At 34.6% G+C, this 12998-nt stretch overlaps 2 protein-coding genes across 2 annotated transcripts; one reads left to right on the forward strand and one right to left on the reverse strand.

Annotated features, from left to right (window-relative positions):
* Positions 1-1550: 1550 nt before the first annotated feature.
* LOC112728873 (polyadenylation and cleavage factor homolog 4-like) lies at positions 1551-8330 on the reverse strand. Its single transcript, XM_025779195.3, has 7 exons — positions 7474-8330; positions 6102-6203; positions 5556-5813; positions 4789-5304; positions 4068-4436; positions 2627-3916; positions 1551-2144 (listed from the first exon to the last, which is right to left on the reverse strand). Exons 1-7 carry the CDS (start codon positions 7846-7848, stop codon positions 2133-2135), a joined length of 2922 nt encoding a protein of 973 aa, XP_025634980.1. The 5' UTR covers positions 7849-8330; the 3' UTR covers positions 1551-2132.
* Positions 8331-10163: 1833 nt separating this feature from the next.
* LOC112728876 (ribosome production factor 2 homolog) lies at positions 10164-12783 on the forward strand. The gene is made up of 6 exons (XM_025779202.2): positions 10164-10539; positions 10706-10909; positions 11699-11944; positions 12028-12270; positions 12356-12421; positions 12654-12783. The coding sequence occupies exons 1-6, from the start codon at positions 10471-10473 to the stop codon at positions 12765-12767; spliced, it is 942 nt and encodes a 313-aa protein (XP_025634987.1). The 5' UTR covers positions 10164-10470; the 3' UTR covers positions 12768-12783.
* Positions 12784-12998: the final 215 nt, after the last annotated feature.

Below are 12998 nucleotides of genomic sequence, written 5' to 3' on the forward strand. Positions count from 1 at the left end.
CTAATTAATTCTTTCTAAAATTAAAATTCTTTATTGAAAACAATATAATTTTTTTCAATCATATCTCTGATTAATTAATTCTTCTCATTTTATACAAATATGCATATCTCTTGAAATTAATATTTATCCATAAAGTTTTAATCTATTAATTGATTTTACTAATTCATATTCAAATTTCTATTAATTGATTCTTTCGGAAAATGAATTCATATGCTGGCATCAAGACGAATGCGTTGCGTTAGCAATTTTTCTATCAAACTCTACCCATTATAGAGATAAGATCTCACTATTGATTCTTTTCATATTTTGCAATCAATATTTTTCTTAAATAATATATTGTAAATGAATCTTAGACCTCATTACTGATTCTTTCCAGATTTCATAATTTAGATACTTTCCTTAAAATAATATCCTCATAAATACTAAATAAGACAAATTATATCTATTTTTAGCTAACGGCTTTTTAATTAAATATTTCCATTATTTATCAATATTCTTCTCACTTATTCTCTTAATCAAGATGCATATTACACTTTCAAATTTCAAGTGGCATATGTTTCCCTCTTACTAAGAGGTCTGAGGTTCGAACCTCGTATAATTACAAACTTGACCAAAAAAAAGGGATATCATGTGTGTATGAGTGTGATGTGGAACCTAAGATTGGAAGTTATTCAATCCATCGACAAAAAAAAAAAAGATTGATCACAAAAGGCCAAACACAACCATATTGCATTGGTTTCATACTTTCATGACAATTTTGGTTATCTAATAAATTTTGCCATTTGATTTGTGTTTAATGTCCCTAATTTTTTGCAATGTCATGCAGCTAACAGCGTCAGAGATGAGCATGATGGAAGCAGCACATTTGGATTATATTTACAGCTAGAACGTGAGTATTCATGTGAATGTAATAAAGCTGAGAAATGATTTCATTACTAATCTAGATTATTGCTTTAAAAAGTTATTAATACGGTTTATTGTTGTGTTTAATATATACACAACAATACATAGCAAAGAATTATTTATACCAAATTCAAACATCAATGAACATGTAATTAACTCTAAATGATTTTGAATTGAATTAAAGTTCTCTAGAAATATCTGTAACATATAAACTACGGTTACTTTTTTATAAAAAATACACAACATAAAATTTTTAATCAGTACAATATTTATTTAATGGGTTATGCTAAGTGTACACCAAAATCAGCCACTAAAATTAGCCATTAGTATAAAATACATGTTGAAATACAAATACACATTGAAAATAAACTAAACTACACATGTATTGCTGATTTTAGTAGTTGATTTTAGTGTACAAATAGCATTTTCCTTATTTAAATTAATACTGGTATAATTAATAATTTTTTTTCATATTCCAAGTTAACAATATATTATGTTATAGAATTTAAATACCCGAATGAAAAGGTCAAACTCTTTTTACCCTATCAGTGAATAACCATAAAACTCTTAAACAGAGAGCGCCCTGGCTAAAGAGCAAATAAAGTGCATAATGGTCTAAACTGCATAACTTAAACACAAAATCAATATAACATCCAAAATAGGAGAGTTCTATCTTATTTTCCTTCTTTTTTTAAATTATTTTTATCAACAAATACAACTACAAAAAAAAAAAAAAAAACAAGTTACATAACATGATCCATGATAACTGAAACTGGAATTCAAGTACTAAGAGTCTTCCATTCCACTGTAAATATTTCATAATGATAATGGGGAACGCCACATTTGACATTAATGTTAGTCTTGGTGCTTTGGCCCTCATATTATGACCACATGCTATGCAAAATGCACAAATACCAATTCTTCAGGGTAAAATAAAGGAACACAACCACACAATGAGCAAGTGGAGCTAGCTGCAACTACTATCTCTGCATTTATGTACCTTTTTCAACACTAATTTCCTTTTCTTCTTCTTGAGTACAAGAAAAACAAATATAAATACTAACAAAAAAACAAAAAGCAAGAATGCATGCAAAATTGGTCTGAGAGATCAAGAAACCAATTTGAGTGATATATAAGCATCGAAATAGTATCAAGATTCAGTAAATGCAAAGTAAACCTGTGTTCCCTCAACTTTTTGATGCAGCAAAGCTTTGAAGTTCTAACTTGCATTAATCTTGTTCCTGAAAAGCATTACAGGTTTAGAACAATTACCAGCAATAGAATAACTAAATTTAAAGCAAGTGAATAAGAAGGAAGCTAAACAAAGAAAATGGAAGCAAAGAAATACTTCAGACTTGTTTGGTTTTGTTTTCATTTTTAGTATATTCTATTTTCAAAATTTTGAGATTAAAAAAGTGAAAACAAAAAATATAATTTTATTATCATTATCTCCTTTTTTTTCTTCAACGAATTCTGAAAATAGAAACCCAACCAAAACAGAAAATAGAAACACAGGACTCTTCTACTTTTAACTTGAGAACGGAGAGGCTCTACACCCATAATTTAAATTATCCTGGTAATAACAGGATGAATGCGATTTCTAATGCTAATCTTCCAACCCAATATAACGTACCCTCTCCAGATAGACAGAAACTGCTAGCCCTGGATATCAAACTAGAAAGATACCACTTTGTCACTTAAATCAGATGATAATAAGTCTTACCATCTTGACGAAGCTGGATATAGAGTTTCCTGAGAAGCACCTTGCATGAATAATGGGACCCCTTGTAGTACTAGCATTTCTATTTCCCAACTCACTATCTGAGTTAGTCATGTCAACTGCCCCTTTGAACATCCACTCACCACTTTCTTGACAGTAGAAATCTTCAAATACCTCACCACACAACACACACAAGCATTGGCTTTCATCTGCTTGAACCATTGAGTCCTCTTGAGTGCTTCTTGTTTCCTTGCTGTATGTATCAACAGATCCGGAAAACTCAGACGTGGATGAAGATTCACCCTTGCTAACAATGCAATCAATTGACTTTGGATACCATCCTCTTGATGCCCTAATTAGATCATTTTCCCCCCTTGTGGCATGCCACTCCAAGTGTCTATTAAACTGCTCTTGGAATTTAAGCCTACGGCCACAAATGTCACAATGATGAGGGAGATCATCAAATAATCCTTTAATGACAGGTGGATGCACTTCTCGGATTACATCAGGCTTAAACTCAAAGCCAATGAGGTTTCTGATCTCTGTGCTGGTTGTTTCAGATAAGGATGTTGGGGATTTTGCAGTATCATTTACATCATCTGTGGCAGAAGGTACTGGAACAGCTGCAGAACCAGACACTGAAGCAACAGGCAAAGAGCTACTGGTGGTAATGCTGTCTCTTTCATCTTCCAACCGAGCTGGGAACTCAGATGGCACCTTAGTTTGTGATTCTTTTTCTGCAGATATCAAACCCTTTGCAACTAAAGAGCTTAGAAGGTTTGCAATCGGATTTGAGGTATTACTGCTGGCACTTGTTGTCTGAGCAGAGGCAACACTGACATCAGAGGAAGCCGGTGGTAGAGTTGATGCCCTTGTCAATTGCCCAGCCTTTCTTTCAGGTACTTTTGGCAAAGCAGATAAACTATTATTTGAAGGACCTAATGAAGATGGGGTTGAAATTGCAGACACCAAGGAACTTAATTTGGCAGGGGAAGGCCCAACTGAGCGGGGAGGCTGAACACCTAATTGAGACAGAAGATTCCTTGAATCCAGACGACTTGCATTGGACATGCTGGATAATGTTCCACCGTTTAGAGCAGCAGCTTCCACATTACCTGTGGTTGACTGTTCAAGAGTCTCTTTGGCTAGCGCAACTCTAGACAGGGGAGGAGGTTTCTTGGTAACTTCACTGTGAGACAGGTGAAGCTGCTGCTGAGGCCTTGACTGAAAAGGAGTTGCCGAAGAAAATGAACCTGGCAAATCCTTTTGATGTGGTCTTCGCAAGTTACCAACCTGAAGATTAGGATGAATGGTACGTGAAAAATCTTTTACATCGACCCCGCCTACTCTTTTTTTTTAATAAGAAAAGGAATAAAAGGAATTTTAAGGGATTGGGGATGGTCTTGGTAGGCAAATTTCAAATTTGATGGTGCTGCACACTTACTGGTGGTGGTGAAGATTGTTGTCGCAAGGGTGACTGCCCAGAAGGGGATTCAACTCCAATTGAGTGAAGTTGTTGTTGTCCCACAATTCCTGGCAGTCCTGTTGTTGCATTTGGCAAGAAAGACCGATTCCCCATCCTGACAGCAGAATTTGTATTGGCTTGCAGACCACTAAGAGTGGACATAAATCCTTCCGAGTGACCTGGCTTTTGATTCAACTCTTCAAGTGAGTGCTGCTCCTGCAGTTGCCACGGTACTGATGGATGACGCTGAAATGAGGAAAATCGTTTCTTTTCATTGCCTAGAGTGGCCAATTCTCTATCAAGATTTGCCCCATAGGGGTTTCTTATTTGGACTGGATCTTCAACTTCCTGTGCATGGTAAAAGAAATTAAAAAAAATATAGTAGTACAGTATAAGTATATAAATTAGGAGTATTTTATCAATTGTTGTATCTGTGAGCTATTAGGATTCCATTATCAGAAACTCAGAAGATAGGGGAGAAGTCATTTCTATTGCACTTCCAAGATAACTTATTCAAATATCATAAGGAACTTCATTCATATTTTTAGGGTTGTCTTAGTTACCTATACTAGTATATAATTTATGTCAAGGAATTCAGCCTCTCATAGAGTTCACTCTAAAAAATTAATTTTAATATTGTTCCTTAATCCTAATTCTGTTCTACATCAGTACTCAAGTGACCAAATTTTAGCAAGCTTACAAAATTCTCATCATCCGCTGGCCAAGAATCTTTGCTCAAGTTGTTAGAGACATTTGGTGCACCAAGACCGGTCGATCTAGAATTCATCTCATCCCATATGTACTCCTCTTCCTCAGAATTTTTCCAGCTACGTGACATCACACTGCTCCGAATGCTATTTATGTTTTGTGTTGGCTGATTATATTTTGGTGCTTCAGTATTCGAAAAACTATGCTTCTCACTGAAACCATTTCTTTGGCCAGATATGGTTCCCGGAACTCCACCTGCTTTAAACCAACTTTTGTCACCAGCTCTTACCATACCTAAGCCCAAATTCTGTGAAAGATCAGAACCATATTCATTGCCCCCACAGGTTACACCAACACTCTTTTCCAAAACAGAATCATTAAATGCATCTCTTGGGGTACTAACACTAGGATCCAACCATGGCCGTGCTGTACCCAAAGTTCTATCTGGCCTCTCGGGGTCCTCATTGGAGTTCGCACATGCTCCAGTAATTTCATCAACTCCTTTAATCTTCAAGAAAAGAAGCAGCACATGATAAATTATTTAAGAAATAAATAAAAGCAGTCCATATTTCATGATTAATAAGACCAAAGGAGCTGGAAGTAGTTCATGGGAAAAGTCCACAAGAATATTATGTTGTGTCCCAATAACAAACAAACAATTGAAAATTGATATTTGACAGCCTATACAAAACATGCATGGAATGACTTCATCATTTCAACACTATTAAGGATAAATTTTGAGGTCAACATTTCACTTACCCTGCTGGACTGCTGAAGACGTTGCCTCTCTAAATACTTGGGATTCACATGGATGCCATGAGGAGGACGTGGGGACTGTGAATTGCTCCTGATGGTAGCAGATGAGGCAGCTGAACCATTTACTGGTGGAGTAAAGCCGAGTTCCTTCTCAATAGCCCGAAGGGTCTGAGGAGGAATGAATCCTTCCCAAGTTCCAAAAAGATGTCTCATACTTTGATGGATAGCAGGTTCAACCTGTCTGTATGCCTTGCAGAATACCTAAAATGTGAAGGAAGCATGTAAAATACCAGAAAGACCTCATACTTTGTTAAAAATAAGTGAAAATTAGGAAAATATCTCACAAAAAAAATGCAATGGGGGTGAACTGTCATAAAAGTCAAGTTCTTTATTTACAATGTGAATACAAGAACTTTGCAGATAGCATTATCAATGGAACTACTGAAAGTGAAATACTTGAAGCAAAAATTACATAACCTAAAAATATGAAAAATTCTTGCACACCTTAGTGATACATGGATAAGTATATTCAAAGAATAATTATCTAACCTCGGGTAGTTTGGCAGCAAAGTACTTTGTATAATCCCGCCCAATGTTCTTAACAATACTGTCTAAGAGATAAAGAGATGGCAGCTTTTGATCGTTGGGAACCTGCAAAGTAATGAACCAAGTTATAAGAAAACTGCCAAAAATAATTTCGTCTTTTCAAAATGTCACCCCATTATTTGGTTCTATTTGCCTGTAGCAGCCAAGTTCTCATACTAGAGAGGCAAATGAAACAATTAAAACATACCCTAAAAACAATCCAAACACTAAACTTATAGCAATAATATAGTCAAACAAATAAAACATGGATAGACAGCATAATAAAGTAAAAAGACACCCCGTAGTAAACTTGGAAAACTCAAGAAGCATAAATGTTATTTTTCCAACATGATATGTTGAACTCCCTGATCCAAACTGCATGGACTAACTCAAACTTGAAATGATTTGATTACATTGTCCCTATACAACTTGGATATACAAATTCAATCTAAAAAATAGCCCAAAAGGAATCTACAAAAACAGTATTTCCCCTACAGACATTGTACACAACCTCCTCAAGCCTGAGATGTAAGCTGAAATAATGTTTTGCCTTCTGGTCTATGAAACAGAACTACCCTTCACAATAGGTATGCCAATATACTGTGTGCTTTGACTTGAAATAATGCTTGAAATTGAAAACACTGGACAGATAATTTTCTAGTCTTGAATAATCCCCTCTGTATAACTAGTCCAGAAATTACCAGAACTGAGGTGCTCTATAAGAATAATGATGCTGCTTATTAGTCACATATAAGTTCATTACAATATCATAAGATTGCCAAATATACAAAACTGCCTCATTCTCATGCAGAGAGTAGAACAATACTCTTTCTTTCCTTCTACTTTTAATTAGAAAACTACGTATACTTTTCCCTTCCTGGTTTTTTGTTTAGTTAGGGTGAAATTACACCTCACATGCAAATCCAGAGCCAAAATGCCTGAGTGGACAATGAATGAAGTTGAATGAATCATTGCTTAAATTAAGTCATTTCTCTTCACTTGGAAATTGCAGATCACCCATGTTCATTATAGAACTTCAACGAGGGGTAAAGTACCAACTAAAACTCATATTACAAGAAAAATAAATAAAATAAAATAATGTTTAAAAAAAAAACTATAATCACTGTCTCCTGTACCATTATTGCCAATTTGGCGCACAAGCATTAACCATAACATAACAAACATGAACACAAGAAGGGGGGGAAAATTGGGGTCCATTTTTATTTCAATTCTCTTACAACATTTCAATTCAATTCAGCAATTGGCTACACAACCAAAAAAAAAATCAATTTTGAACACAGATTTTAACAGCTGCACAGTTTAAAACTGGATTCACCTCTAGAATGTTAGCACAAACAGTGGCGGCAATCGCCTTCGCAGCCGATTGATTCTCGCCTGCAATTATAGTCAAATTGTTAATGATCATTTTCGAATTGAAAGTGAGCTCAGCAAGAGCTGTCTTGTACTGATTCACAAGCTCATGGTGCTGCGGCAGCGGCTGCGGCTGGTAACCGCCACCGCCTCGGCCGGATTCACTGCTTTCTGGGTCCCTGTCGTTTGCTCTGAACCTCGTTGACGACATCGTTGTAATCCCTGAAGCCAATTGTCGCTGAGGAAACGGTCTCTGATTCGGGTCTTCCATCAATCGAGGCTTCTTAGGCCCTGGCTCTCTCGATCTATCGAAAGGTCTACGTGAACTCTCCATGCTCATTCAAATCGAAATCTAGAAAGAGAAAATAAGAAAAACCCTAACCCTAAAGTAACCTAATTTACATTCAATTGCATTAAGATAAAAAAAAATTAGAAGAGGAAACTATGTTACAACATGAAAATTTGCATGAATAGTATTACAGCTGAAACTGAAACCTGAGTTGTATTATTATATGAAATATGACTCAAGGAATTAAAAGAAATACAATATTGAAAAGAAAAAAACCTAATTTTTATATTGTACAGTAAACCCTAGCCCCAATTTTCCGTGTGAAGAAGGAAAAAAAGAGGGTTGAGGTGTGTTGAATTGTATGTTATTATAGAGAGAGAGAGTAAGAAGAAGAAGAAGACAGGTTTGGGGATAAAAAGATAGAAAGTGTTGAAAGCAGAGACAGTGAAGCTAGCTCCTCTTCTTCAGAGTTCGGAAACAGAGAAGCTATTTGAGATTTCATGGAGGCATTTTATATATTCATGATTTCACAAGGAAAATAATATAGCTAGATATTTTATATTTTTATTTTTAATAATTAATAATCATTTTATTTATTAAATTAAGATTTTTTATATATTGATAGTATAATTATATCAACCATATTATATTTACACCAAAATTAACAATTATTAGAATAGAATACAGATAAAGATATAAATTATATATTAAAAATTAGTTAAATTATATTTACATTTATATATAAATATATAATAATTAATTTTAGTATGTAAATAATATATTTGTAATTATAATTGTATAAATATTAAATAATCAATTTTAAATTTACAGATTGGTCAGAGACACAACCTTTAAGATTGGATGCCATAGAATTTTTACTATTTCCTCATAATAAATTATACGATAAAAATATAAATTTACAGATTTTTTTTACAAGATAAAAAAGACATTAAAAAACTATGACTCATATTTTAAATAATAATAAAATAATAAAAATTAATTATACAAAAATTTATATTCTCTTTATATAATTTTAATCTGTAGAATAGAATATTCTTTCTTTTATATATTTCACTTAGTTTTCATAGAGATTCTATTGATATTTGTTTTAAATTAATTTTTATTTAGTTTATTTTGAGTGTTAAGCTCCGTTATTTATTAAAAAAAATTAACAATGCTACATGTATCTCAACAATCAACAATTAAATTAGTTACTATATTTTATATATAAATATAATTTATTTCACATAATTTTAATATATACTATATACAAATAATCAATTTACTAATTGGTTTTTTTTAAAATGTGTGAATTATATTATAGTATTTCACTCACTAGTAGGGGTGGCAAAACGGGTCGAGCCCGCCGGGCCGATCTGCAAAACCCGCTAAAAAAGGTGGGTTGGGCTAGGATTTCGAACCCACCAAATTAAAAAAACCCGCCAAACCCGTACCGCCAAATTGGCGGGTTTTGGCGGGACGGGGCGGGCCGGTCCGCCGGGCCGAAGCTTTATATTTTTCTTTTTTTTATTAAATAAAATAGTGGTTACTATTATAAAATTAATAATTATAGAATTTTTAAACACTTTTTTTCATTTTTTGTTTTTATTCTTCTTTTAGTTATTAACTTTATTTATTTTATTTTACAATTTCGTATATATGCTCAAATTATGTGACTTATTTTTTAAAATAAAGATGATTTTATTGACAAATATTATTTTGAACAATTTTATTGAAGTTAAAAATTAAAAAAAATAGTAAACAAATTATATTAAAATTTGACTATTTTTTATTTGTATTTTATTTTTTAATTATTATTTTTTGGTTAATTTTAATGAATTTTGTTTTTCAAAAAAAAAAGAAAAAAGAGTCAAGCGGGCTAGCCCGCCAACCCGCCAATCCGCCATAAAGTGGGGCGGGCTAGCATTTTGAACCCATTTTAGTTGGCGGAGCAGGCCGGTCCGCCCCGTTTATGAGGCGAGCCTAGGCGGGACAGGGCGGGTTGGAGCGGGCCAGCCCGCTTTGCCAGCCCGCTTTGCCACCACTTTACCAAGTTGGGTTGGTCTAGTGGTTAGCTCACTAGTCCGCTTAAGCAAGTGTCGGGGGTTCGAATCCCGCCTTGTGCATGCAGCAACCCATTGGCCAGCGGCAAACCCTTAAATGGAGCTCAATACCGCGGCGGATTAGTCCTTGACCTGTCGGGTTGGGGGATACCGTGGGAAACCAAAAAAAAAAAAAAAAGACATTTAAAAAAAATATTTCTACCTCATCAAATTCTCTAATCACCATGTAATAACATATGAATGTATTAAAAAATCTTCATACTAATGATACTATATGCCTATTCGTGGATTCAATGAGTTACTTAACATAAATTGTTAGAATAAGCTTTATTAAAATAAATTTATTCTTTTCTTGTTGTTTAAATAAATTTTAAGTGTTACTTTAGAGAATTATTTGAAGAATAAAATAAAGTTTAATCCTTAGTGAAACTGTGAAAGAGTGGCAAATTGGGAATATAGGAATTAGGAATTGGGGGAGGAAAAAAAATTGAAAGAAAATTACAAAACCCCTTTGCAGTTTGCAGTTTGCACTCAGCCAACAAAAACCCTAAAACCAAACCAAATTCAGCTCAGTTCAGCTGCGACACTTTCTTCAACAATCTTCGCAAAAATGTTGAGAATCAAAACCGCTAAAACGCGCAGGGGAAAGCGAGAGCTTGAGAAGCGTGCTCCCCAACTCGTAAGTTCATACGATTTTCTCACGTTTGTTTCCCAGGAAAATCCGGTTCAGTTTTCCGGGAAAATTTCCCCCCTTTCTTCAAGTTTCGTTTTTTATGGTTATTTTAACTCTTTCGATTAGATTAGACAAATAGGGGTGTTGCTGATTTTTATTTTATTTTTTGCAGGTTGAATCAGGGAAGAAGACGCTACTACTTCACGGGACTAAGACAAGCTCAGTGTTGAACTCTGTTTTGACGCAGATTTACCATCTGAAGAAGGAAAGTTCGGTGAAATACAGCAGAAAGAATGATAACATTAACCCTTTTGAGAGTGGTGGTGAGGTCCCTTTGGAGTTCTTCTCTCGGAAAACGGATTGCAGCATCTTTGTGGTGAGTCTGCTTTGGAAACTAAACATCATTATTTGTATGTGCCTATTATGTTCTGAATGGATTTTGGAACCATCCTCATTTGGTATATTGCAGTTTGTTTTTTGATTATACTGGTGGATAATAGAGTAGTGCTTGTTTATTAGTAACTTGGGAATTGGAGCATGTTTTCTGTGGCAGTTTTGTTTCATGAGGTTTTGTTGGTTTTACTTATTGATAATAATATTGTCGAAGATTTTGTTGTCTTTCTTAAATGGTGCTTGTATTATGCTGACTTCGTTGTAAATGATGGTTTTTAGTTCCTTTGCTTCTGCTGAACCTTTTTTTCCAGTTTGCTTAAACTCTTATTAGTAAGCCATGGACTTGATGAGCTTTTTTTTTGGGGGGGAGGGGGAGGGGGAGGGGGAGGGGGGAAGATTGAGTTCTCCTTATTTGGTTATCATATTTACAATATTTTGCTCTCACTGTCATTAAGCACTTATATTCCCAAGGTTAAGTATCTGAGAAACTATACGTGTTTCTAAATTTTAAGCTATTCAAATTTGATGTTATTTCATGTGAAGGATATATTTAATAATAATGGAAGATAAATGGCAATTTCTATTGTCTTTCAATCCTTTTTTTGTTAGCCAAACATTTTGATGCGAATACGTATCTTATCAAATTTTAGACAAGTTTTTGCATGCAATAGCAATAGCAATTGACATATTAATATAGGCGCCAAGTTGAATTTCGTTGCGTTCCTTATTCTTGCACATGTCTCAAAGGGATCTCTTAAATGTTTTTTTGCAGTATGGATCTCACTCAAAGAAGCGACCTAACAACCTTGTTATAGGGAGGATGTATGATCACCATATCTATGATCTAGTTGAAGTCGGGGTTGAAAATTTTAAGCCATTGGACTCATTTACTTATGATAAAAAATTAGCTCCAAAAGAAGGGTCAAAACCTTTCATATGTTTTATTGGAGAAGGATTTGAGGCTGTAGAAGAACTAAAACATTTAAAGGAAGTCTTACTTGATCTTTTTCGTGGAGAGGTGCATTTCCGCTTTTTGAACTCTCAGATGTACTGTTTTTTCAAGTGGTGTTATATTAAAAAAATCGTGGATTTGATTTACAGGTTGTGGAGAATATAAATCTTGCTGGAGTGGATCGTGCATATGTAGTTTCTGCGGTGTCTCCAAACAGGGTATTTTTTACACACTGTGCATTACGACTGAAAAAATCAGGCACCGTTGTGCCAAGAATGGAATTGGTCGAAGTTGGCCCTTCCATGGACATGGTAATTCGTCGGCATCGTCCACCTAATGAGAGTTTGAGGAAGGAAGCCTTCAAAACTTCACTGCAGAAGCCAAAGAAAAAGGTTGGTGAATGCCCAAATCTCCTTAGGTTATCTGTTAATATGAAGTTAAGTTGTATCACTAAATTGTGTACTTTGTTGGTCACAGGAGAAGAATGTTAAAGGGGATCCATTACAAGGGAAGATTGGAAGTATTTATATTCCAGATCAGAAGGTAAGAGTTGTGCATATCTATATATTTCTTTAGTCTTGCTCATAACCAAGCCAACTCAATCTTCTTTGCCATTGGATGAGATGTCGGACCCAAATCGACCAAGGTTCCACACCCCATCCAATGATCAAAGGAAGTGAGTTGGCTTAGTGTACAAATATAAGTGAATACAACAAACATTTATCTCTTCCGAGACCATTATCTAATCACTTAGACTAAATTATTGGTTGTTTAGATTGGAGAAATGTCTTTACCTAACAAATCGAAGGGGGTGAAGAGGGAGCGCCGAGAAGCCAAGCAGAACAGGGGCGAGCAACATTCTTCCAAAAGAAGGAAGGAAGATTCTTAATGTTCTAAATTGCACATGTTGGCTTGCTGTGAGTTTTGATAGTAAAGGGTGATCAAATTGTATCAGACTAGATGGTTTAGGTTACATGAATTTTAAGTATTCCCTGTATGTATGGGAGTTTTGTCATGTTATTTCCCTTATTATAGTTTTTGCCCTTAAAATTTTGCCACACCCAAGTGACCTCCATTATCCCAGTTTGTGATTCGGTTGTTTGTTTATTCATATAGGATT

The sequence above is a fragment of the Arachis hypogaea genome, chromosome 12 (genome assembly GCF_003086295.3).
Source record: "Arachis hypogaea cultivar Tifrunner chromosome 12, arahy.Tifrunner.gnm2.J5K5, whole genome shotgun sequence".
NCBI lineage: Eukaryota > Viridiplantae > Streptophyta > Magnoliopsida > Fabales > Fabaceae > Arachis > Arachis hypogaea.

What these genes read in the sequence shown, in the direction of transcription:
- LOC112728876 (XM_025779202.2), top strand. Translation starts at nt 10,471, where the DNA reads ATGTTGAGAATCAAAACCGCTAAAACGCGCAGGGGAAAGCGAGAGCTT. An exon ending in TGCAGAAGCCAAAGAAAAAG is followed by an intron (nt 12,271 to 12,355) that starts GTTGGTGAATGC and finishes TGTTGGTCACAG; the next exon opens with GAGAAGAATGTTAAAGGGGA. An exon ending in TTTATATTCCAGATCAGAAG is followed by an intron (nt 12,422 to 12,653) that starts GTAAGAGTTGTG and finishes TTGGTTGTTTAG; the next exon opens with ATTGGAGAAATGTCTTTACC.
- LOC112728873 (XM_025779195.3), bottom strand. Translation starts at nt 7,848, where the DNA reads ATGAGCATGGAGAGTTCACGTAGACCTTTCGATAGATCGAGAGAGCCA. An exon ending in TTTGTGCTAACATTCTAGAG is followed by an intron (nt 6,204 to 7,473) that starts GTGAATCCAGTT and finishes ATTACTTTGCAG; the next exon opens with GTTCCCAACGATCAAAAGCT. An exon ending in AACAATCTTCACCACCACCA is followed by an intron (nt 3,917 to 4,067) that starts GTAAGTGTGCAG and finishes CCTAATCTTCAG; the next exon opens with GTTGGTAACTTGCGAAGACC.